Here is a 22,136-nt window from a genome sequence, read left to right on the forward strand (position 1 = left end):
AAACGAAAGGAACGTTTTTTATCATTTAAAGTATGCAGTAAATAAGTGCTTAATTACTACATGTGAACCCAATTTTATATAATTGGACCTTTTGCGCTTTGCTTCACGTATAAATATTATATACAATAAAAAAAACAGGCCAGGGTCCTCAAAAACTTCCGGTTGCACTCGGTCAATTCCAGTTCCGGGTCGCGTTGTTTGCAAAATGGCGGCAACACCGGTTTCAACCCCTTCACAGTTGCTACCTTTGGGTAAGAACGCGGATATAAACGTTACTGTTATTTTATTAAAGTCATTCACGATGTTTAATGGTGTTTATAAGTATATATGTTGTCCTCACGTAGCCGTGTGTGAGAATAGACGTGCATTTGTGCTCACAATTAACAAACAATGGTTGCGTCCCAAATCACACATGGACGCACTACACAGAATGTCTAAATATCACGGACTCTCTGAAGTACCCTACGCGCTATGTAGTGCTCGAGTGTGTGGTTTGGGACGCAACCAGCGAAACGCATGTTTAGTTGTTTAGTAATAATCTTATTTTAAATGACTGTTTTTATTTATTTCCTGATTATTAAACTCGAATTAGATGATTAAAAGTGTCTTTATGTGAGGATTTGGCTTCTTTAAGAAACGTTCTGATGACGCTTTTCTTAAAAGAAATAAAGTTTTACCTCAGGGTTTTACTTCAAGCAGTCAGGAAGGTAAAATACCCGGATGTTATTTTAATTTAATATTTTTTCTCTTTTAGTCACATCATAAATAAATAAATAAATAAAATAGAATAGTCTATCAAACAATTAAATTATGCAGTATTTTTTAGTATTTTTAGATAATAAAAATACTAAGTTTTTTAATAAATGTCTTTTTGCCACAAAGGTTCAGTTTAAAAAAATATATATAATAAAAAATACAAGTCAAACCAATAAATTGTATAGACATAAAAAATTGCCATATTTGTCTGTAAGTTAAAGCCCCAGGAGGAAGAGATGGATAGATGGAGAAATTGATGGATAAATAGAGAGAGATTTATTTATAGAGAGATGGAAAAAATGATTTGATGGATGGATGGAGAGATTTATAGAGAGAGAGATGTAGAAATTGATGGATGGATCAAGGGAGGCAGGGATTAATGTATGGAAGGAGAGATTGAAATATCCTCCTGCTGAAAATGCTCTTCTGTGGAATTCTCCATGATGGTTACCAGTCTCCACTACCAACCCCAAGCTCTCCAGAGGGAGTCCCCAGTATCCAGCATGATGTCACTGCATCTCATGCTCATGTATACATTAAACGACTCAAGTTTTCTCAAGAAGTTCTCAAGCGTCTGCTCAGTCCTTTCCTATAGACGGCTTCTCCGTTGCAGTAACTAAACTCCTAGGTATGAAACGGAGGAATCCGATTGGCCGATTAGATGTGCAGGAAATTTGAATGAGCACTGCTCAAACTGTAACACCATAAAGAATAATTCTAACCAATCAGATTCCACCTGGTGCCAGTTTGCATTGCTGCTGTGTGTTTTTATGGATTGATTTTATTTGTGTATCTGATTGTTTATTTTACACAGAGTTGGTGGATAAATGTATCGGCTCCCGGATTCACATAGTCATGAAGAACGATAAAGAGATCGTGGGGACCTTGCTGGGGTTCGACGATTTTGTCAGTATCCTTTCTTAACACTTTAGCATGCTCTTTCAGAACGTTCCTCTCTCATTGTCCTTGACCGCTGTGTGATCAGACATGGTGCTCGAGGACGTCACTGAGTTGTACGTACCATTTTCTTTTTACGCTCCTTTCTCACGTTTGTACGATACGGGTTTCTGACTGTGCTTGTGATTGTCGCAGTGAGATCACGCCCGAGGGACGACGGATAACGAAACTGGATCAGATCCTCCTCAACGGGAACAACATCACCATGGTGGGTGCTCGGGGCCGGGTCCCGACAACAAGCCTTTCACTCTTAAACACAGAGTCAACATTGCGTGCTACAATATAGGGCCTGAAGATTTGGGACAGAGCCCCGAAAATGTCTGAAGTTCCAATACGAGCGTTCATTTAAAAACAGAGAACTAGTGTTCAGGATGGAACTTCAGCATCATTCTAATTATTGGTCTGGGAGCTAAATATCCATCCATCCATCCATCCATCCATCCATCGAAATAAATATATGGAGAAATAAATAAATAAATGGAGAAATAAATAAATAAATGGAGAAATAAATAAATATATGGAGAAATAAATGGAGAAATAAGTAAATGGAGAAATAAATAAATAAATAAATGGAGAAATAAATAAATGGAGAAATAAATAAATAAATGGAGAGATATATGGATGGATTGAAGGATGGGTTGATGGGCTTTTTGAAAAACATTTAAATTAGTGGAGGTTGAATTATTTGGCCGTGAGCTAAATTCCCATCCATCCAGTGTATGGGACAGAGCCCATAAATGACAGATCTACTAGCAAAAGCATTGATTTGGGACAGAGCCCTAAAATTTCTAGTGCACTAATAAGACCACTGATGAGGTATTAGCACTAAGGGTTGGGACACATTTCTAAACCGAGAACTGGTTTGGGACAGAGCCCTATAAAGGCCAACACTCTAGTATGGACACTAGTTAGTGATCTCACTTCACCCAGTGTTCCAGGAGACCACCGGCACATGGGGCGGAGTCTGAAACCGATAAGTACACTAATTAGAGAGGGGCAGATGAGTTTGGGACAGAGCCGATGGTAAACGCTGAACAGTGATTAATGATGAATAATGAATTGCATGTGATGATAAACCGGTGTGTTTGCAGTTGATCCCTGGAGGTGAAGGACCGGAGGTGTGAGCCGAACCACTGCAGCTGTGTTTTTCTCCTTTTTTTTTTTTTTTTTATAGAAATGTTATGTTTTTGATTGATTGTATAATTTTTTTTAACGTAAAAAAAAAGCTGTGTCTGAGTTAGTACGACATCTGATAGTGTGTCAGAATGAAGAGTTCTTTCCTGTTATTGATGAATAAAGGCTTTTGTGGAGCCTGAACGCTCTTTAATCCAATGATACTCTGCAGTACACGCGTGTGACCACCGGGGGAGTCTCGCTCGAATTAAATTCCAAGCCAAGTTCTAAATGTACTGAATTGAAATCTGCGCAATAGGAAATATTTGCATACCGACTCCTGATTGGCTCGTGCATTTGGTGATGTCATCATTCATTGTGAGTGTGGGACTATTTAGGGACATGCACACGGGGGGGGACACCACTAGCATTTGGGACACAGCCAGCGTTCTTTTAAGGACACACTAGTTTACCCTAGAAAATGTCTGACTGACGAGTATTTGCTTAATTTATGGACTAGAAAGAACCCTGGTGTTTGAGGCCGAGCCCTAAAACACCATATTAGTATGAAAAAACGATTTGAGTAACACTAACTAGGGGAGAACATTGGCATTTGGGACGCAGCCAAAAAACTGCTGCCATCCTAGTAAGAACACTGATCACTAGCATTCTAGTAAGATGGTGAATTTGGGACAGGACCCTAAATAGCTACCCTACACTACTAATAGAAGTGCACTGGTGTTTGGGATGAAGCCCGAGAGCAAAATCAGAATTTCAGTCTGGAAAAAAGGGGCGGAGTCACAGGTTTCATATTAAACCTGAGGGTTTTATTTCAGATTTGTGTGTGGTTACATGTGTAGTTGTAGTTGCTCAGAAGTATCCAACGGCGACGGTTTCTTTCAGCAGACGTGAGGTCAGGCGTGTGAGGACAAGGCCGCCGTCCCGCTCTCAGTACATGGAGGGTTTCTCTTCTCCTTTCGGGTTCACCACCTTCTCCAGGTTCTTGCTGATGATGTCGTAGAGCTCCGCCTGCAGACACACGTACAAGCGAGTTACCTCAAAATCCATGTTATTTCTACGTTAGTGCGTAAAACACAACGGAACGGAGTACAGACATAATATCCGCGGATGTCCAGGAGGATGACCCGGATCTCGCAGTACGCTGCTTCGTCTTTCTCGTGGACGAGCGAACGGTAGTCCATCTGTAATCACACACTCGTTTAGTTTAGTGATCCACAGGTAACCGTTATGGAGACATGGAGCGTTTTTTTTTTTTCACTCTTCTCACCACATGAGTTTCTTTGGAGGCTTTGGCTACAGCGTCGCCTCGCTCTGAAAAATATCTACACACACACACACACACACAGTGGTAAGTAGAATATGGTATATATAGCTATAGATAATTATAACAATGTTTATATACTCTATAGACAAAGACCAGTGGACACCTGACCATCAGGTTAATATGCGATTAGTCCCGATTTACTCTTAAAAACCTCCACTTTTCTGGGAAGATGTTTGACCAGAATGTGTCCACATGGAGATTTGTGTGGATTGCTCTTAAAATCAGCTACTGGTGTAAGTTTGCCTCAAAAGCAGGTCAGTCAGGTGTCCCAATGTATATCTAATAAACATGTATTCAATTTTTACTTGTTAATGTTGGTCTGAAATCCTTCCAGTTTGGTTTTCACAGCTGCAATCCGCTCGAGGATCTTCTCCTGAAATCAAAGCACAAGCAAAGCGCCGAGAAATAATTAAACGTCCAGAAAACACGTCTTGGAACTTTAGAAGTAAACGATTCTAGGTTCTCTATATCCTACAGAGACCCCTCTCAGCAGAACTTGGTATAACGACCAAAAAACTTCCATAAATCGTAAAAAAAATGCATCATTTTATGTCTGGTATATCGACTGGTTTTAATTCCTGAAGCACTGTTTCCCAGAGTTCATTTTTAAAAACTGGATCCAATATATATCCAGACGTTTCGTCTGAAGTGGGAGTGGCCTAAATCAAAAAGGTTTCATTTTCATTCGCTGAAAAACACTGGCAGGGAGCTAAGACTAGTGGTGTGCACAGGTACTGCACGATGCATTTACAGCGCCCATCCTCAGTAACGCCACTCCAGATGTTCCACTACAACCCATGGAAACCATCTGTTTATGGAGCTGACTTTGTGCTGGAACAGGTTATGGGTCTTGTTCAAGTGAAGGATAAATTTCATGCTAGACATCCTATAGCATGGGCAGACCTACAGATGGCTGGAAAAGTCTGGAGCCTTGAAATACCCCGTCCTAATTGGTTCCCCTATGCAACATAAACAGACCTGGATCGCCACTCCAAAGTCGTTTCCGTCCTCGATCTTAGGAATCAGCAGCGAAATCCAGCAGGAAACCTACACAATAAAGACACATTCATGATACCATTAAAACATCTACACACACTACAGTACTGCATTACTCTCCAACCAATTAAACAGCAACATTCCTCCTTTTCTTTTACTCACAGTGATGCATGTCTCTTTAAGTCCCGTGATCTCCGGCTTCACCACATCCAGCAGCTTCATGATCTTCTCGTTTCCTTTGATAAAGCCGCACACAGGCCCTTTTTTGGGAATGAAAAACAAAAATGCTGCTGTTTAGAAAAAACGCGACCGGAGGAAACCCACCAGAGAACCTCCAGGTCTATGAGACTATCTGAGAAAATCTTACGCTTCTTCTTCTTCTCCTCCTCGTCGTTTTTGTCCGTCTCCATTTCCTAAAAACCCCAAGAATTTCACTTATAAAATAAACAAATTGAAATAAGATCGTTTGCTTAAATAAGCAAGGCTAACCTCCTCGTCTGGGTTTGGAGGATCGGGAATGGGAATATCGAGTGGAGCGTGGAGGGAAGAGAAGTCCGAGACGCACAGTTCCTCCTCCTGAAATGAAGAGCATCAATATGACCGCTATACACCATGACGCTGCTGGATTCTGAATGCTGATTGGTTGGAAGTAGTGCATTTATTTTTTATTATATGTATATAAAAAACAAAACAAAAAAAACAGGTGTTTACGCTCATTCTAAACAGAGGGTATATGGGAGGTGGTTAAGGTTGTGGACTTGAAGGTTCTGAGTTCAAATCCCAGGCACACTAAGCTGCCAGTACTGGGCCCCTGAGCAAGGCCCTTAACCCCATAACTGCTCAGGTGTAGATGAGAACAAATACTGACGTGTTTCATTGACGTTCCACAACGTTACATCTGTAAACTAGGAGACCCAAACCTAACAAACCAAACCTAAACAAATCCAGCTCCATGAAGATTTGCTTTGGGTTGGAGTGGAAGATCTCCTGCTCTAAAGCTCTGATCTCAACGCTATTAAACACCTTTGGGATAAATGTGAACGCTGACTGCACCCCAGGAACCTCCTACCCTTCTCACCTACATCACTACCTGACTTTACTACCACCCTTATGGCTGAAGGGATCTCCACAAAATCTAGTGAAACATCTTCCCAGAAGAGTGGAGCTTAACTCAACTAAATGTGGATTGGAATGTTTAAAATGCACATGCAGATCTACAAACGTTTCTCAGTGTAATGTACATTTAATATACATTTTTTGAATCCTATGTTTGGTCACTTGATTGGTTTTTACCTGAATCAGATTGTCCAGCTGAGAAATCTTCCTTGGGATGTGATTGGAAAAAAGATCTTCTGCCTGAATGTGAAAATAAAAATTATAAATAATAATAATAAATAGTGAATTATTATGAAAATAATTTAGAGAAAAGAAGGTATAAATGCAGCTCCTGGTGAATGTTCTGGAGATCTTTTACCTTCTGGTACAGTGAATGGCGATAGTTTTGAACCTGCAGAGAAAAACGAAACACAACAATTAACCGTAATTTATGAAGAGATCAGCTGAACATTATGAAGCATTGTATAAAAAAAAGTTTGTTAGGTTTAATACTGAGTTCAGGATTGAGTTTCGGTACAGTGTGGGGTTCAGAATTGAGTTTTGGTACAGTGTGAAGTTCAGAATTGAGTTTTAGTATAGTGTGGAGTTCAGAATTGAGTTTTAGTACAGTGTGGAGTTCAGAATTGAGTTTTAGCACAGTGTGGAGTTCAGAATTGAGTTTTAGTTAGTGTGAAGTTCAGGATTGATTTTTTTAGTGCAAAGTGGCATTCAGGTTTGAGTTTTAGTGCAGTGTGGAGTTCAGGTTTGAGTTTCAGTGCAGTGTGGAGTTCAGGTTTGAGTTTCAGTGCAGTGTGGAGTTCAGGTTTGAGTTTCAGTGCAGTGTGGCATTCAGGTTTGAGTTGTACTCCAGTGTGGATGTGTCATATATATGTGTATTTGAGAAATTATATGTTAAATATATACAAATGGCCATGTTTGTAATATTTTGAAATATATGCCGCATGTATGTGAGAATCTGAAATATATTTCTATATCTTTGAAATCCAAACAAGAACATGAACATACTTTGCATATCTTGCCATATATCAGATTTCAGTATGGGATTGAAAATGTAGAGAATAAAGTCGTTTGCTCAGGTTCCGAACCTCACTACAAAATGGCCGGCATTGATTAAGTGCACTATGGAAGATTCAGTGAGTAATTTCAGGTGAAGCATTCGGGGGTCAGGGAAAAACTTGAGTTTCGGTTTCAGTGAGAAGATGGTTATGGTTTTTTAGTTGAAACCGAATCTTTGGGATAAATCCAGGTTTTTATTTAGATATGTTTTGTTTTATTTACTTTTAAATTATAAAAGCATTATATAGCATCTTACATGGGCTTGAATACGAGCACACACACACACACACACACACACACACACACACACACACACACACACACACGTGCACACACAAACTTTTACTATTAAAGTATTCCCTCATTTTAAATCTAAAACACACACACACACACACACACACACAGCCAGTGGGAATATTTAAACCTGTATGAACCATGAATCTTCTCTTAGCTGAAACTACGTCAACACACAAGTTTGTGAAATGATCATGTACTACTGCAGCTCATTAATACAAACGTTCCGTCTAAACAAACAGGAGATTACATTTGATGGCATTTGGCAGACGCCCTCATCCAGAGCGCCTGAGCAGGGAAGGGTTAAGGGCCTCGCTCAAGGGCCCAGCTTGCTGGTGGTGGGATTTGAACATGTGACCTTCCGATCCAAAGTCCAAAGCCTTAACCAGCCCTCCCAGGAATGTCCTCACAAGGTCAAAACTTTGTCCTGATGCTATGTTTGACGGTCCCCTAAACAGATATAAAAACCCGCATAGAGGTCCTCATCCATAGCTGCCGGTGATCTTCCAAGTCTGTAATATACAGGTGTGTGTATGGGTGTAGAAGTGTGTGTAGAAGTGTGTGTGTGTGTGTGTCTCACCTTGAGCTCATTGTCACGATTGATCTTGAATTTGGACATTTTGGAGCAGTTGAAGTCGGATTTGGACGTGAGTGCACTGAGATGAGCTGAGGGACTTTTCCACAACGTTTCCTCTTACACTTTCGCTTTCTCTTAGGCTCCACCTACACGAGTCTTAAGGTGGACTGCAAACACACACACACACACACACACACACACACACACACACACACACACTTACAGTCGACCTGCATTAACAGGACCTTTCTCATAGGGGTGGTCCTGTGACTAGAGCCACTGCCCCTCTGTCCTCATCGGGTTTGTGTTATCAGCAATGTAGAAATGTTTTATCAAAACATCTACAAAAAAAACCCCAACATTTAGTGTATACAGTTTTCTCTTTTAACTCTATATTTATTACAAATGGATCATTTGTATTAACAAGCACCAACCCACTTCCAGATCCAAAACAATCTTTATATTAATATTTAAATCTGAGTCATTTATTTAGTCGGATTTTAAGTCAGGAAAATGGTAAAAAAAAAAAAAAAAACTTTCGAATGAATCGAGTCCACCTTAAATGCACCTTCAACACCTTAAAAACATGTTCTGTTGCCACCCGATGTCCCCCAATAAATTGTCACGTGACTTGAAACCAAATAAAATACACCATACAACACTTGTACAAAAGTCTTACACACCCTAAACAATGTGTATTATATATATTTATTTCATATGAATAAAACATTAATAAGGCAGATATGCAAAAACAATTTCATCGTCTTTTTTTTGTTTTTTACAGTATCACTTTGCACAGTATTGCAAAAAAAAAATCGATGTGTAATATCTATCTATCTATCTATCTATCTATCTATCTATCTATCTATCTATCTATCTATCTATCTATCTATCTATCCATCCATCCATCCATCCATCCATCCATCCATCCATCCATCCAGTTGGAAAGCCCTATTTAAAATAGGTCAATAACATACACCACGCGCTTTTTCTATTCTGTAACGTCTTTGTCTTTGTCGCCCTCTGGCGGTCATGATGAAAAGGTTCAAGCCGAGTTCACAGTGATCATGTGATTTCCAAGAAACGGGAACGGTACTGGGTATGTGATCAGACCAGAGATCAGACACACACACACACACACACGCATACACTTAAACCCACACCCTTTCACTACGGAGCAGCACAAACACTCGGACAGAAGGTAAACGAAACTTAAAATCGATTCTACTTTCGTTCACGTGACGGATCTTTATATACAATTGTTACATGTTATCACTATTCGTCGTTAAATTTTTTTTGTTTATGAAACATTGTAATAATAATAATAGTTTCTCTTACGAGGTGTTGTGAAATAAACAGACTGGTGGTGGGTGAAGTTTTGCTTCTGGAATGCAAAAATAATATGCATGTATTAAATTATATATGTGTAATAAGCTGATTATTGATATGTAACTAAGTATCGCTGAATTGTCCCAAGTGAATGGCATGACCTGTAGATTGCTTTCAAAACTTCCCTTTTCCTTTATATCCCCTGAGCTGGAAACGAACCTGCACTTATTATGACATCAGTAGAAGCAGCCGATTCGAAAGGATCATAAACTTTACTGTAAATTTCTGATGAAACCTTTTCTGGTGTTGGGATTTTCTCACTGGTTTCACGATCCATCAGGCACAATTCTACCAGATAATACGAAGTTTCATTTTGTGGTACGGCTTCTATATTTCTGCTCTCAAAGTCTTGGATTGTGAGACCTTCACCCCTTCCGTGTGGTGGTTGTTAGTGATATCAATGACTGTTTGTTTTTATGGCTATGTTTAGTTGTTAGTGTACCAGTGTACACCGGCTCTCTGATCTCGCCGTTGGTTTCTCCTTTTTAAGAACGAATTCAGTCTTCATTCGTGCATTGCTGTCTCAGATGTTTCACTAGATTTCGGCGCATGGCTGTGGATATTTTGTGTGGATTCTTTTTTGCTCATTGTACTACCGGATTTAAAAGACATTCTGTTTGGCGTTTGTTTTCCTCCGAGTTTATAGTAAAAGTTAAGGGAAGCACATATGGCTGGAAAGGCAGGTGTTCCAGTACTTTTGCTTCTATAAAGTACATTAATAACTGCGCTATACGGAATCGTAAGAACATCATAAACATTTCTCTTAAAATGTTTAATTATTCATGTTTAAAGTCAGGACAGGACCACTGTGCAACTCCGTATACATCTGGGAACTAAAGGGACCAGCTGTGGAAATATTCGGAGAGGAATGTTGTCCCATAGGTGTCTGATACAGGATTTTAGCTGCTCAACAGTTCTGGGGGTTTTTTTTGTTGTGTTTTAATGTTTCTTCAAGTGTTTCATTTGAAAAGCAGTTACTTTTTTTTCCAGACTTTTGTTGCCTGTCCCAACTTTTTTTGAGCTTGTTGCATCCATCAAATTGTTTATATTTACATTTTACACAGTGTCCCAACTTTTTTTAATTGAGGTTTTACAGATAGATAGATAGATAGATAGATAGATAGATAGATAGATAGATAGATAGATAGAGAATTATAAATAGATAGATAGTTTCCATCGTTTTACCCATAAACATATAAATGTAAAATATAATTATAAACAGAATGAAATGGTTTTCAAATCTCATAAACGGACAGAAGACGTGATGCCACACGGAGGTAAACACGGCCCTGTGCCGACTTTTTTGAGGCGTGTTGGAACCATCAAATACAAAATGACCGTATTTTTTCCTTAAAATGTTATATATATATTCTCAAGTTAAACATTTTATGTTTTATTGTTTTATTTTAAATAAAATATGGGTTTATAAGATTTGTAAATCACTGCAGGCCTCAACTTCGTAAGCATTTCGACATTGCAGATCTCTGGAGCTTCCGCATTTAAAAAGTTGTTGCTGTTTAGTTTTTTTTTGCACTTTTTTTTCCTGTTACGTTTCCAAGGCCACGTTGTTCGTCACCTTCCAGAATAAACTCAGGTTGTTAATAAGACGAGAAAATCTGATCAGCTGTGAGACAGTCAGCAGCTCATACAAGTCCAAAATCTCATGGAGAAATGAAAAGCAGAGTTTTTGTCGTTTCAGATGCCCCCGAAAATCCGCTGCACACGCCGACTACGGTCATGGATGGTGGAACAGGTGAGAACATCTTTCTTTCTTTCTTTCTTTCTTTCTTTCTTTCTTTCTTTCTTTCTTTCTTTCTTTCTTTCTTTCTTTCTTTCACAACACACTACAGAAAAAACATTCCTTGCTTATAATTATTATGTGTATATGTGTTTGTGTGTGTGTGTGTGTGTGTGTGTGTGTTTGTGCGTGTTTGTTTGTTTGTGTGTGTTTGTGTTGGTTTGTGTGTATGTGTTTGTGTGCGTGTTTGTGTTTGTTTGTGTGTGTGTGTGTGTATGTGTTTGTGTATGTTTGTTTGTGTTTGTGTATGTGATTGTTTGTGTATGTTTGTTTGTGTGTGTGTGTATGTGTTTGTGCGTGTGTTTGTGTGCATGTGTGTGTGTTTGTGTATGTGAATGTTTGTGTATGTTTTTTTGTGTGTGTATGTGTGTGTGTGTGTGTGTGTGTGTGTGTGTGTGTGTGTGTGTGTGTGTGTGTGTGTGTGTGTGTGCGTAGGTGAGCAGTGGCAAGTATCACGGCCTCGTATGGGACGATGATGAGAAGACGATGTTCCGTATCCCGTGGAAACACGCCGCAAAACACGACTTCCGCAGTGACGAGGACGCCGCCATCTTTAAGGTGTGATTCGACTTTATACAAAATATTTATGAATTTATTTACGGAAAAACCCTTCAGTCGCGTCCACTTCTGCTTTCACGGGTTTGGTTATGTGCTGGTAAAAACACACAGGATCTTAAACAGGATACGGTGGGATACATTATGTGGGCTGTGGCACGGCCTGTGACTGTGTGTGTGTGTGTGTGTGTGTGTGTGTGTGTAGGCATGGGCTGAGTTTAAAGGGAAGCTGTCTGAGAATGACCCTGCTGGTCCTGCTTCATGGAAAACACGTCTGCGCTGTGCTCTGAATAAAAGTACTGAGTTTCAAGAGGTCACTGAAAGGTCACAGCTCGACATCTCTGAGCCGTACAAAGTCTACCGGCTCGTCCCGCTCGATGAACAAGGTGATGCGTCTGTCTGTCTGTCCGTCCGTCGAGCGCTTATATACTGCATTTAGCAGAAAACAAACTTTATTGTGTTTATCTGCACAGGACTGACCGTGGTGAAGCGAGAAGACGAGGAGAAAGACGTGAGGAAGAGCAAACTGAGAAAGAGGAGGAGCAACTTGGCGATATGCAACGAGAGTCCAAAGAAACGGATTAAAGAGGAGGCGGTGGCTGTTCAGAGCATCAGCGTGGTGAGACATTCTCCTTTCTATAGTAACAAAAAAACGTGTGTACTGGACATATAAATGGCTCTGGATCTCTGGATCTAGATCTGTGAAACCATCATGACCTAAAGTGATGTGCAGTGCCTAGATTGGAAACACTCTTTCGTGGTTTTTGAGACACATTCATGTTCTTTTTGTGTCGATGCAACAAACAGCCAAAAAACACACATGGATTGCATAGTGAATGAGTGGAACGTTTTTGGGGTTGTTTTAGAGCAGGAAAGATTTATTCCAGGTGAAAGGAATTCACCGCATGACGAGACGACGTACGTCCAAGTTCTGTAAGCGTCATTTAGAGAGTCGTCTGGAGTGTCGTCTATCATGGAACGACCTGCCCAGACGCCGCACCTAAATCCTGTTCAACTGCTCTCGGATGAACTGCATCACAACGAAATCTCCAACTAGTGAAGAACGTCTTCGGCAGGTTTTACAAGAGGCGCAGCAAAGTTTTGAGCTTTTGGAGAAACGAACCGGATGCAGAGAGCGTTGGAAAGCTGTTCTTTTTCAAGGAAAATACAGTGGAACACCTGGACATTTATGTATTTGTTGGCTATAGTAAATATTTTTACCAGGTTGTTGCTTATGAGCCAAAGGAACATGCACGTGTCTCTCAAAAACCATAAAAGACTCTGTGTTCCCAAACTAGTGACAGGAACTGTGTAGTTGTGACTTTTTTAAGCAGTTGAGGGCCTTGCGCAAGGGCCCCAGCAGTGACAGTACCGGGCTCTACCAAATCCACCATTTGCAGGAAAGTTTGTTTTATTTGGATGAACGACAGCCAAAAATATTCTGCTTTTTTTTCTTGCAGGAATTCGACGCCGCTACAGGAAATGACATCGAACTTCACCCAGATCAACAAACAGAGTGTACTGATATGATAAAGAGAGACGGAGGTGAGAGAGTCGTCACGTAAAATGTAAATAAACACAGAATACAATGATTTGCAAATCTCACAAACCCGTATTTTTTTAGGGGTTTGGGGTTATATTGTAGTTATATAACATATGGTTTATATGTTATGTAATATATTAGAATACTATACTATCATTTAATATAATATAATCAAATATTTGTGTCTCGTCTCCAGTCATTGATGAGATACAGTTGAACCTCACGTTGGAAACCGACGCTCCTCCTGCACATGTCCGAGGTAATTCCGAAATAAAGGATCAGTTCGAATTGTGATGTTCAGTTGAGTGTTTGATTCAAATCTTTGGCCACACCCAATTTAAAAGCCTCACTTTCTCTTGCTTTCTCTCTTTCTTGTAGAATGTCCCTCGTTCCTAATCAGGGTTTACTACCTCGGACTGGAGGTGCTTAAAAGAGAGGTGATGAGCGACGACGTTCGCATTGCGTTCGTCCCGCCATCTCCAGCTCCGCCCTTGGCGAACGGCTTCAGTTTCCCTCGGGTTCCTCTACCTGCTCCTCCTACCTCGGAGCTCTCTCCTGATCAGATCGACTCCATTTCCACCCTCCTGCCGTTCATGAGCAACGGCATTGTTCTTACCACTTCGAGTCGAGGGGTTTACGCCAAACGTCTGTGTCAGGGAAGGGTTTTCTGGAGGGGACCTCACACGCTGACAGACACGGCGAGCAAGATGGAGAGGGGCGTGAAGCCGGCGCTGATCTTTAACAAACAATTCTTCAAACAGGGTAAAGTTGCTGCTACAGTGAGGCTCCTTGTGGTTTCATTGGTTCTCTTTGGAGCAGAAGGAAGTGGTGTTAAAGTGGGTCTTTAGGTGTTTAACTTGGTGCGCATTCTTGGATCAGCTCGTGGTATCATTCGCTAATGAGTTGCCTGTTTGTTATAATAAATTTTTAGTTTTTAAGTCGCATCAACATCCAGTAATGAAGTACCGTAATTTCCGGACTATTAAGCGCACCCAAATATAAGCCGCACCTACTCAATTTGACAAAGATTTTTATTTTGAACATAAATAAGCCGCCGTGCAGTGTCTACACTGAAACTAATGAACTTTACACAGGCTTTAATGAAAGACAGTGTCTGTTACACGGCTTGTATCTAAACAGTAGCCTACCAAGAAAGTCATTGTTCTCTGTCTTCCTCCTTCCTTTCACAACTATTTCTCTTGAGAGTTTATCTTTTGGCATCGTCGTGTGTTTAAAAATCACCATCGGTGAATATTTTTTTTTTTCATTGGTTCACCTGAACCCGTTCGGCAATTTCATTGGTCTAATGTTATGGGGCTCAGTTTTTTGGCTTAAAGTTTGTGAAACCGGCAAAAAACCCAGGAAAATCCATAGATTAGCTGCTTCGTTGTTTAAGCCGCAGGGTTCAAAGCGTGGGGAAAAAGTGGCGGCTTACAGTCCAGAAAATACGGTAAATGTATTTACTTAAGTACATTTTCATGTATCTGTATTTCGCTGAAGTATTTTTTTGGGGAGACTTTTTGCTACATTTTGTAAGATCAGTTGTCCCTTTTTTTTTACGAAGGATAAAAACGTACCAGTTACCAATCAGGGTCGAGCACACGCTCTGTTTTGTTTCGAATTGGCGCTTGGTGAATCTACTGATCATGAACAAATGATGAAGAAACTCCAGACTCCCAGACTATTTATTTGAAGAGGTTTAAAAAGAAGGTTTTGGGTTTATGGTCACGTTGTGCCGAGAGTCACGTTAGTGTCTTTCGACAGTTGATTAAGTGAAGAGTCTCGGGACAAAAATAATAATAATAGGAAAAATCGTAGTACTTTGGACTACTTAAGTACATTTGAAGGCAAATACTTTTGTACTTTTATTCAAGTGAAAGATTAAAGGGACACTTTTCATTTTATTTTTACTTTAACTCAACTACATGGTTTGTGTACTTGTTCTTATTCTTTTTTAGAGTTGGAGCAGTTCCAAAACGGAGGGAAACTACCTGAAACTGAGATCACACTCTGTTTTGGAGAGGAACTTTTGGAAGGAGATGATCTTTCTAAGAAACTCATCATTATTAAGGTAAAACCTGAGGGACCAGTGAAGGACAAACTCACTGTACTTGGCTCTGCTGTTGTTGTTAATGATTTCTAATAAATGAACTTTATTTGCTTTATTTGAAAACTCAAATCAAGTATGATGTAATGACCTGTCTCTCTCTCTCTCTCTCTCTCTCTCTCTCTCTCTCTCTCTCAGATCGGTCTTCCCTGGGCTGAGAAGCAGATCCAGTTTCAGTCGCTGACAGACTCCATCTCCTTGCTTCAAAGCTTGGCTCAGCAGTCTCCATCAGGAGAAATCACGCTCAATCTTGTGGAGTTTTCTGAACAGACACTCACTGTGCACTAACTTAGCATCGATCTGCTCTAGTCTGTGTGATGTCTGCAGAAAAGTTTGTGAGGGATTTCGAGTACGCACTACACGGAGCATTTCAAGTTCCTCCTTTCACGACATTATGCATCTTCAAAACTATCAACAAACCCGATTTTTTTTATTGTAAAACACTAATACACGGGGAAAAACCCAACACATCATTGCTAATTCACCTTAGCAATTTTATTGACTTTTGCAAATGTCCTTGTTTAGAGGAGATCTTTTTCATGAGTACAAAAAAACAACAACCATTCAAATTGGCATTATTATATCATTATGATGATCAGCACATCAGGAATTGTTTTTTTTTCTTCCTGGACAACATTTTTTTAATTTATTAAGCGATGGCACAGTGCAAGTTTTATACGTTGATGGTTATATGTACTGTTAGTTCCTGTTCTCATGCACATTATAGCCCCTGTAGAAGGTCGTCCCTTTGCCAGTCTGTCTCCATTTTACGCCTTTTGAAAAGTGAATTAAACAGACCAACACTCTTTCTATAAATGTTAAATAAATGTCTTATCCCAATGACACATTTCTATGCTTCATGACCACATTACTAATCTATTTTTGGAAGCATTTGTGTGGAACATCTGCCATTACTTATGCGATAATAGTGTGTTAGATCCATAACCTGTGATCTGATCTATGGATATTGCTGCTTTTATAGAAAAGAAATCAACCTCTTCTAAATAATCAGTGTAGGAAATTTGAACATGCTGTGGTAAAAAAAATATATACACTTGATTTCACTGTATGCATTTAAGCACAAATTTGTTTGCCTATGATTTGTAAATCATATAGTGCAGGTTTAATGCGAACAGGAATCAACCTAAATTGTTTGGTTTTTCGATACATGTCGTTGCTAATTTTGCTAAAATTTAACATTGGAGGTCATGCGCCACTTCTGTGTACCAACAGATGGCACTGTTGCTAAATTTTGTTGCAAGTCAAAAAGGGTGAAGAATTTACACTAAAGTACATCATCTATGGAAGTCCTAAGATGATATGCATTTTTTTGTTGTTGTTTTCTCACGATTGTAAATATTTTTGGCGTATATCGTGGAGTACGTATCGGCGTCTGAAATCTCTATTTCGAGTTACTAATTTCGCTCTTATGCCGAATACACAGAAAAAATTAATAAATAAATAAATAATGATCACAAGGAAAGATGGTTTGTTATGTCGAAATCACGAAGTCGTTATAACGAGAAAACTTTTGTTATGGCAAGAAAAGAAAAAAATATATAATGCATTGCTTCTTAGGCAGTAAATTATATAAAACATTTTTTTAATGTAAGTAAATAACATTAAAAATATCACTGTCTTGAACTTTTAGTTGTAGAGCTCATGTAGAAGATTTCAGGACAAAAACATACAAAACAATTCTGTAGTTTACTAGGACTTTTATACACACACACACACACACACACACACACACGCAAATGGACATTTTCTATGCAATTGTTTTAATAATTTTTTTATTATTATTTTTTACCAAATAAAGAAAATTAATGACATTTTGTGTCCTGAGAAAATACACTTCATGAATACACTCAGAACTGTTGCCATCCCCAACAATCAATAAATATAAACTCATAATTCAATGTAAGTCATTATTACATGAACAAATCAATACAAATTAATTCATATAAATTAATATATAAATTAACTTTAATATAAAATCCTTTTTTTTTATTCGCATTATTATACTCTGATGTATACAGGCAGAACATGAATGAAGTATTCATTATTAATAAATACAAAAAATATATAATGAAATAAAAATAAATAATAAAAAGTTCTAGAATTTTGATTCCAAAGAATTCGCTGTTTTCTTCGCACGCTTTTCAGGTGGTGATAACGTTAATGTTCACATGTTGCCGTTAGCTGGACAGATGAGCTCCGTGATCTTAGCGTTGAGTTTCTGATTGGTCCAGTCCTTTGTGATGTCATCCAGATGGCTGTCGAAATCAACCAACAGCATGTGGTCTTTCGAGTTTAGTAACTGAGAGGTGATTGCTCGAGTTTCTTCCCACTGGTGGAGCATTATTCTGTAAAGGAATAGAAAAATAAAACACTCACAAAGCGTTCTGTAGGTGTTGTACGGTCACAAGTGTAATATATCTAATTATAACATCGAACAATCGACTAAGGAGCATTTGGGACATGACCATTAGTCTCTGAAATGTTTGGGATATGGCCATTAATCTTTAGGGTTTTTGGGACATGGCCATTAGTCTCTGAAATGTTTGGGACATAACCATTAGTCTTTGGGGTGTTTGGGACATGATCATTAGTCTCTGGAGTGTATCAGTGTCTCTGGAGTGTTTGGGACATGATCATTAGTCTCTGGAGTGTATCTGTGTCTCTGGAGTGTTTGGGACATGATCATTAGTCTTTGGAGTGTCTGGGACATGGACATCAGTCTCTGGAGTGTATCTGTGTCTCTGGAGTGTTTGGGACATGGCCATTACTCTCTGAAGTGTTTGAGACATGGCCATTAGTCTCTGGAGTGTTTGGGACATGGCCATTAGTCTCTGGAGTGTTTGGGACTCAGGAGCATTTGGGACATGGCCATTAGACAGGACTATTTGGGACATGGCCAGTCTCCAAAACAATTGGGAGACAACTATTGGACAAAGGTAGCATTTCTGAAATGACCATTAGACTCCTGAAAATTTGGGACAGAGCCTCGGGAGCGATGGGACAGGGCTCACAGCCTCAGTAGGGGACTTTAATACACTTACGTGTGTTTGTCTTTTAAGGTCCAACACGAGTCTTTATGTTCGTACATCACTATTGGAGGAACACGATATCCAGGTGACATTTTTTTTCCATCAATCTAAGACAGACGGAGTTTAATTATACACATGGACACGTGATGCATATTCATAGAAACTTATTAATGTGTGTGTGTGTGTGTGTGTGTGTGTACCATCAGTAACACCGCATTGTTGCTGTTCTCTAGGATTTTGTCAGCCATTTTGAAAGCACATGCAGTCGGACTGAAAAATAAAAATATGAAAAACACAGGTTACTCTCGTTATCACCCACTAATGAGGTGGTTTCTGATGTTTTTCATGTACGTTGCTGTTAAATTATTGTACAGGACATTTTTAAAAACTATAATATCAAATCGAAATACAGTGGTACCCCGCTTCTCGAACGGCTCGGACATCAGCCTTTTCGCTTAGCGAACAGTTTTTTCGACCGAAATGTGCGCCCGCTGAACGACCAAATGGCCGCTTATCGACCTTTTTTTTACCCCGACCCACGTGGAGCTTTTTTTTGTTACTTCTGTAATGTTTTTAATTTATACTTTTTACTGTATTATTGTCAGAAATCCACCTGCCACGTCCCCTTCAGCGGCCGTCAAAACCTCCGCTTTCCCTGAAGCCCCCCGGCTTCAACAATGCACACCTGGGGCTCATTATTCACTCATCCCCAGCTCCTATATAAACCCCTCATTCAGCCACACTCCTTGTCGGTTATTGTTGGTATGTGAAGATGTTTGGTGCATGTTTGTCTGTGTTTTCCCTGTCACACGTATTCCCTTGCATTTCTTCCTTTCCGGACTCCACACGCGCTCCACGGCTGCGCTTTCTTTCCAAAGCCCCTCCAGGGATATCTCTCTCTCGTTTGTCAGGATTCTATGGGCTGCCGTGTGTGTGTGTGTGTGTGTGTGTGTGTGTGTGTGTGTGTGTGTTTTTGTGTTAAACTCTCCGTGTTTCCTGTAAAAAAAAGTGTATTTTTTTCTATTTTGTTTTTTAGAAAATATTATTTTAGATATTATTTAACTTTTTTTTATTGTTTTAAAAATGTAAACTCTTTAAATGTTGAAGTTCACAAATGTTTATGTAAACAAAAAAAAAAAAAAAACCCCAAAAGGATTTAATCCATTTCATTATTCATTATTGATGTAATTATCCCCTGAAAATCACATCACCTGTTGTCAGACAGATTAGCGTTTGCCTGGTAATACCCCACGATCCTCTGCTGCGTCTGAGAACACCACACGTCCACCTGCACAGAAAGAGAAACCGCCATCGTCCACGCTTTATGATTTTACTGTAAAATTAGACGCCGCCTGCTAAAGCTCAGGTCTTGTCGGGTTTGAGTGGACAGAGGAGCATCGGTGTGTACCTGTGTGAGGGCGAGTTGGGCGCTCATGGCCAGTGGAAGATGCGAGTGCAGAAGAGGAACACAATCCGTTACACACACACCTTCCTCACACACTCCTCTTCCTCCGGCAGGGGCCAACAGCAGGCCGTTCACGCTGCAGCGCGGATACACACTCGCGTGCAGGAACATCTTGACACACGCCAAGCAGGACAACTCCACCTCGGTCATCCTTTATCACACACACACACACACACACACACACACACACACACACACACACATCATTTCTATAAAAAATTACATTTGGAAAAAATGGTGTCATATTTCTCCTGGTTCTCTCACAGTAAATGATGTACTACATACTGTGATGTCATCATTTCTTCTTCTTCTTATTGTTGTTGTTATTATATTAAAAGGATGAGGGTACGGTTAAGGTTTTCTATTAAGCATATTGCCATTTAAAAACCACATAATTAAAATAATAATAATAATAATAATAATAATAATAATAATAACCTTATTGCTTGAGCTCCATTTCATTCAAAACACATGATTTCACGTGTTATAATGCAGTTTGATCACGTATATAATCATGGACATATTGTGACGTCATACTTGCAGATTATAAACGTATATTTTGGCTATAATTCAATTTAAAACCTCCACGTTAAATTGTTTAAAATCCCCCCACCCCCCAACACTTCCGGGAACTTACTTTATCCTCTGAACGCGTGGATCAAATTTAATCAAAGGAATGATCTGAAATAATAATAATAACAACAGTAATAATAATGATGGTGGTGATGATGATTCGCAGAGCGTTCTTCTTCGTCTCCTTTTCCAGACAGTGAAACGCTGCGCGATTTTACCGCCACCTCTCGGCCAACATGGGTACTGACGCTTGAACCCAGACGCTTGAAGGTGCTTCAGAGATTTTCATCTGATTTTCTTACTTGTCCAAGTTCTGCTTCTGTAGAATATAAAAGGCAAGTCGTTGCAGAACTGAGTTTGTTTTGTACATCGAAATAGTTTTGTGCTACCATTTAACTTTCATTAAACTTTTATCACTTGTGGAAAGACGTTTGTACTAAGACTGAGTTTACTTGTAGAACATGTCAAAGAAGCAGCTTTACAAATAGAAATAGATTATGGATATACATTTGAAGTTCAGAAATGAGTGGTTTCATTTCCTTAAATCCAAATTCAAGTTTATTTCTATTATTTTTTCACAACAGACATTGTCTCAAAGCAGCTTCACAGCACCGACTAAAGCTCTTAGATTTTCTAATCGCCAAACTTAAATACTGTGTCTAATGTTCACACTAGTTAAAAAAAACCCGAACTGCTCGTCATTCCTGGTGATTCATCTACAGGATCTCAGAATTCAACTCAACTCCAAATTCTCTGCTCTCCCCTTCAGCCACCGATCGCAACTTTGCGGTAACTTTGGACAATCAACTGTCCTTCTACTCACATGTTGCGAATGTGACTCGTTCTTGTTGGTTCCTTCTCTACAACATCAGAAGGATTCGATCATTTCTGTCCACACAGGCTGCTCAAGTGCTTGTTCAGTTTCTTGTCGTTTCGAGACGATTGCAGCAGCTCTCTGTTTGGCAGGTCTTCCCCTGAACGCTATTCGTCCACTGCACAAATTGCGTTTAATCGGCCCAAGTTCTCCCACACCACCCCACTGCTGCTTTATCCACTGGCTTCCAGTAGCTGCACGTATCAGATTCAAAACACTGATGCCTACAAGGCCAAAAATAGATCAGCGCCATCTTACCCTCAGAGACCTCATCACACCTCGCACTGCACCACGCTGTCTGAGATCCTCCAGCACTGCTCCACTGGTACCACCTTCTCTCAGAATGAGAGGTAAGTATCCTTAAGGGCTCATCTTTGTTCTGGCACCAAGTTGGTGAAACAAACTTCCCCTCGATGCCCGAACAGGAGTCCCTGGCTGTCTTCAAGCGACGGGTGAAGACCTTTGCTTTGTTTATAAAAAAATCAGTTGTAGACTGATTAGACTGTAGACTAAATTCCGTAAATGTAAATGAAATAAATGACGATTGAAACATCGTAAAAACATAATGTGCT

The 22,136-nt window shown here is 39.6% G+C and overlaps 4 protein-coding genes across 5 annotated transcripts; 2 read left to right on the forward strand and 2 right to left on the reverse strand.

Moving 5' to 3' along the window:
* The first annotated feature begins 97 nt into the window (after positions 1-97).
* Positions 98-3,030, forward strand: lsm5 (LSM5 homolog, U6 small nuclear RNA and mRNA degradation associated). The gene is made up of 5 exons (XM_046853621.1): positions 98-251; positions 1,571-1,666; positions 1,742-1,769; positions 1,849-1,921; positions 2,805-3,030. Exons 1-5 carry the CDS (start codon positions 206-208, stop codon positions 2,835-2,837), a joined length of 276 nt encoding a protein of 91 aa, XP_046709577.1. The 5' UTR covers positions 98-205; the 3' UTR covers positions 2,838-3,030.
* A 601-nt stretch (positions 3,031-3,631) lies between these two features.
* Positions 3,632-8,359, reverse strand: psme2 (proteasome activator subunit 2). Its single transcript, XM_046853620.1, has 11 exons — positions 8,214-8,359; positions 6,642-6,674; positions 6,461-6,523; positions 5,657-5,743; positions 5,535-5,580; positions 5,330-5,427; positions 5,150-5,218; positions 4,477-4,544; positions 4,115-4,169; positions 3,942-4,028; positions 3,632-3,855 (listed from the first exon to the last, which is right to left on the reverse strand). The coding sequence occupies exons 1-11, from the start codon at positions 8,250-8,252 to the stop codon at positions 3,775-3,777; spliced, it is 726 nt and encodes a 241-aa protein (XP_046709576.1). The 5' UTR covers positions 8,253-8,359; the 3' UTR covers positions 3,632-3,774.
* Positions 8,360-9,285: 926 nt separating this feature from the next.
* On the forward strand, positions 9,286-17,085 carry irf9 (interferon regulatory factor 9). 2 transcript variants are annotated; one of them, XM_046854452.1, is made up of 10 exons: positions 9,286-9,411; positions 11,299-11,352; positions 11,833-11,955; positions 12,158-12,338; positions 12,426-12,571; positions 13,413-13,497; positions 13,692-13,754; positions 13,874-14,257; positions 15,454-15,566; positions 15,741-17,085. In XM_046854452.1, exons 2-10 carry the CDS (start codon positions 11,299-11,301, stop codon positions 15,888-15,890), a joined length of 1,299 nt encoding a protein of 432 aa, XP_046710408.1. In that variant the 5' UTR covers positions 9,286-9,411; the 3' UTR covers positions 15,891-17,085. The 2 variants fall into 2 exon arrangements, with proteins under 2 accessions (XP_046710408.1, XP_046710409.1); XM_046854453.1 differs by lacking the exon at positions 9,286-9,411 and adding an exon at positions 11,164-11,193.
* A 293-nt stretch (positions 17,086-17,378) lies between these two features.
* On the reverse strand, positions 17,379-20,902 carry emc9 (ER membrane protein complex subunit 9). The gene is made up of 6 exons (XM_046854454.1): positions 20,755-20,902; positions 20,061-20,268; positions 19,864-19,940; positions 18,853-18,922; positions 18,665-18,759; positions 17,379-17,968 (listed from the first exon to the last, which is right to left on the reverse strand). Exons 2-6 carry the CDS (start codon positions 20,265-20,267, stop codon positions 17,788-17,790), a joined length of 630 nt encoding a protein of 209 aa, XP_046710410.1. The 5' UTR covers position 20,268; positions 20,755-20,902; the 3' UTR covers positions 17,379-17,787.
* Positions 20,903-22,136: the final 1,234 nt, after the last annotated feature.

This window comes from Silurus meridionalis, chromosome 7 (assembly GCF_014805685.1).
Source record: "Silurus meridionalis isolate SWU-2019-XX chromosome 7, ASM1480568v1, whole genome shotgun sequence".
NCBI classification, from domain to species: domain Eukaryota; kingdom Metazoa; phylum Chordata; class Actinopteri; order Siluriformes; family Siluridae; genus Silurus; species Silurus meridionalis.

Bases quoted from the DNA above. Each gene is read 5' to 3' on its own strand.
- irf9 (XM_046854452.1), top strand. From the start codon at position 11,299: ATGCCCCCGAAAATCCGCTGCACACGCCGACTACGGTCATGGATGGTG. The intron at 14,258-15,453 runs GTAAAGTTGCTG...ATTCTTTTTTAG, and splicing joins CAAACAATTCTTCAAACAGG to AGTTGGAGCAGTTCCAAAAC. The intron at 15,567-15,740 runs GTAAAACCTGAG...TCTCTCTCTCAG, and splicing joins AGAAACTCATCATTATTAAG to ATCGGTCTTCCCTGGGCTGA.
- psme2 (XM_046853620.1), bottom strand. From the start codon at position 8,252: ATGTCCAAATTCAAGATCAATCGTGACAATGAGCTCAAG. The intron at 5,744-6,460 runs GTAAAAACCAAT...TCTTCATTTCAG, and splicing joins AGCTGGACAATCTGATTCAG to GAGGAGGAACTGTGCGTCTC. The intron at 4,029-4,114 runs GTGAGAAGAGTG...GTGTGATTACAG, and splicing joins CCTCCAAAGAAACTCATGTG to ATGGACTACCGTTCGCTCGT.
- emc9 (XM_046854454.1), bottom strand. From the start codon at position 20,267: ATGACCGAGGTGGAGTTGTCCTGCTTGGCGTGTGTCAAGATGTTCCTG. The intron at 19,941-20,060 runs GTACACACCGAT...CTTTCTGTGCAG, and splicing joins CCCAACTCGCCCTCACACAG to GTGGACGTGTGGTGTTCTCA. The intron at 18,923-19,863 runs GTGATGTGATTT...TTTATTTTTCAG, and splicing joins GCTAATCTGTCTGACAACAG to TCCGACTGCATGTGCTTTCA.
- lsm5 (XM_046853621.1), top strand. From the start codon at position 206: ATGGCGGCAACACCGGTTTCAACCCCTTCACAGTTGCTACCTTTGG. The intron at 252-1,570 runs GTAAGAACGCGG...TATTTTACACAG, and splicing joins TTCACAGTTGCTACCTTTGG to AGTTGGTGGATAAATGTATC. The intron at 1,922-2,804 runs GTGGGTGCTCGG...GTGTGTTTGCAG, and splicing joins ACGGGAACAACATCACCATG to TTGATCCCTGGAGGTGAAGG.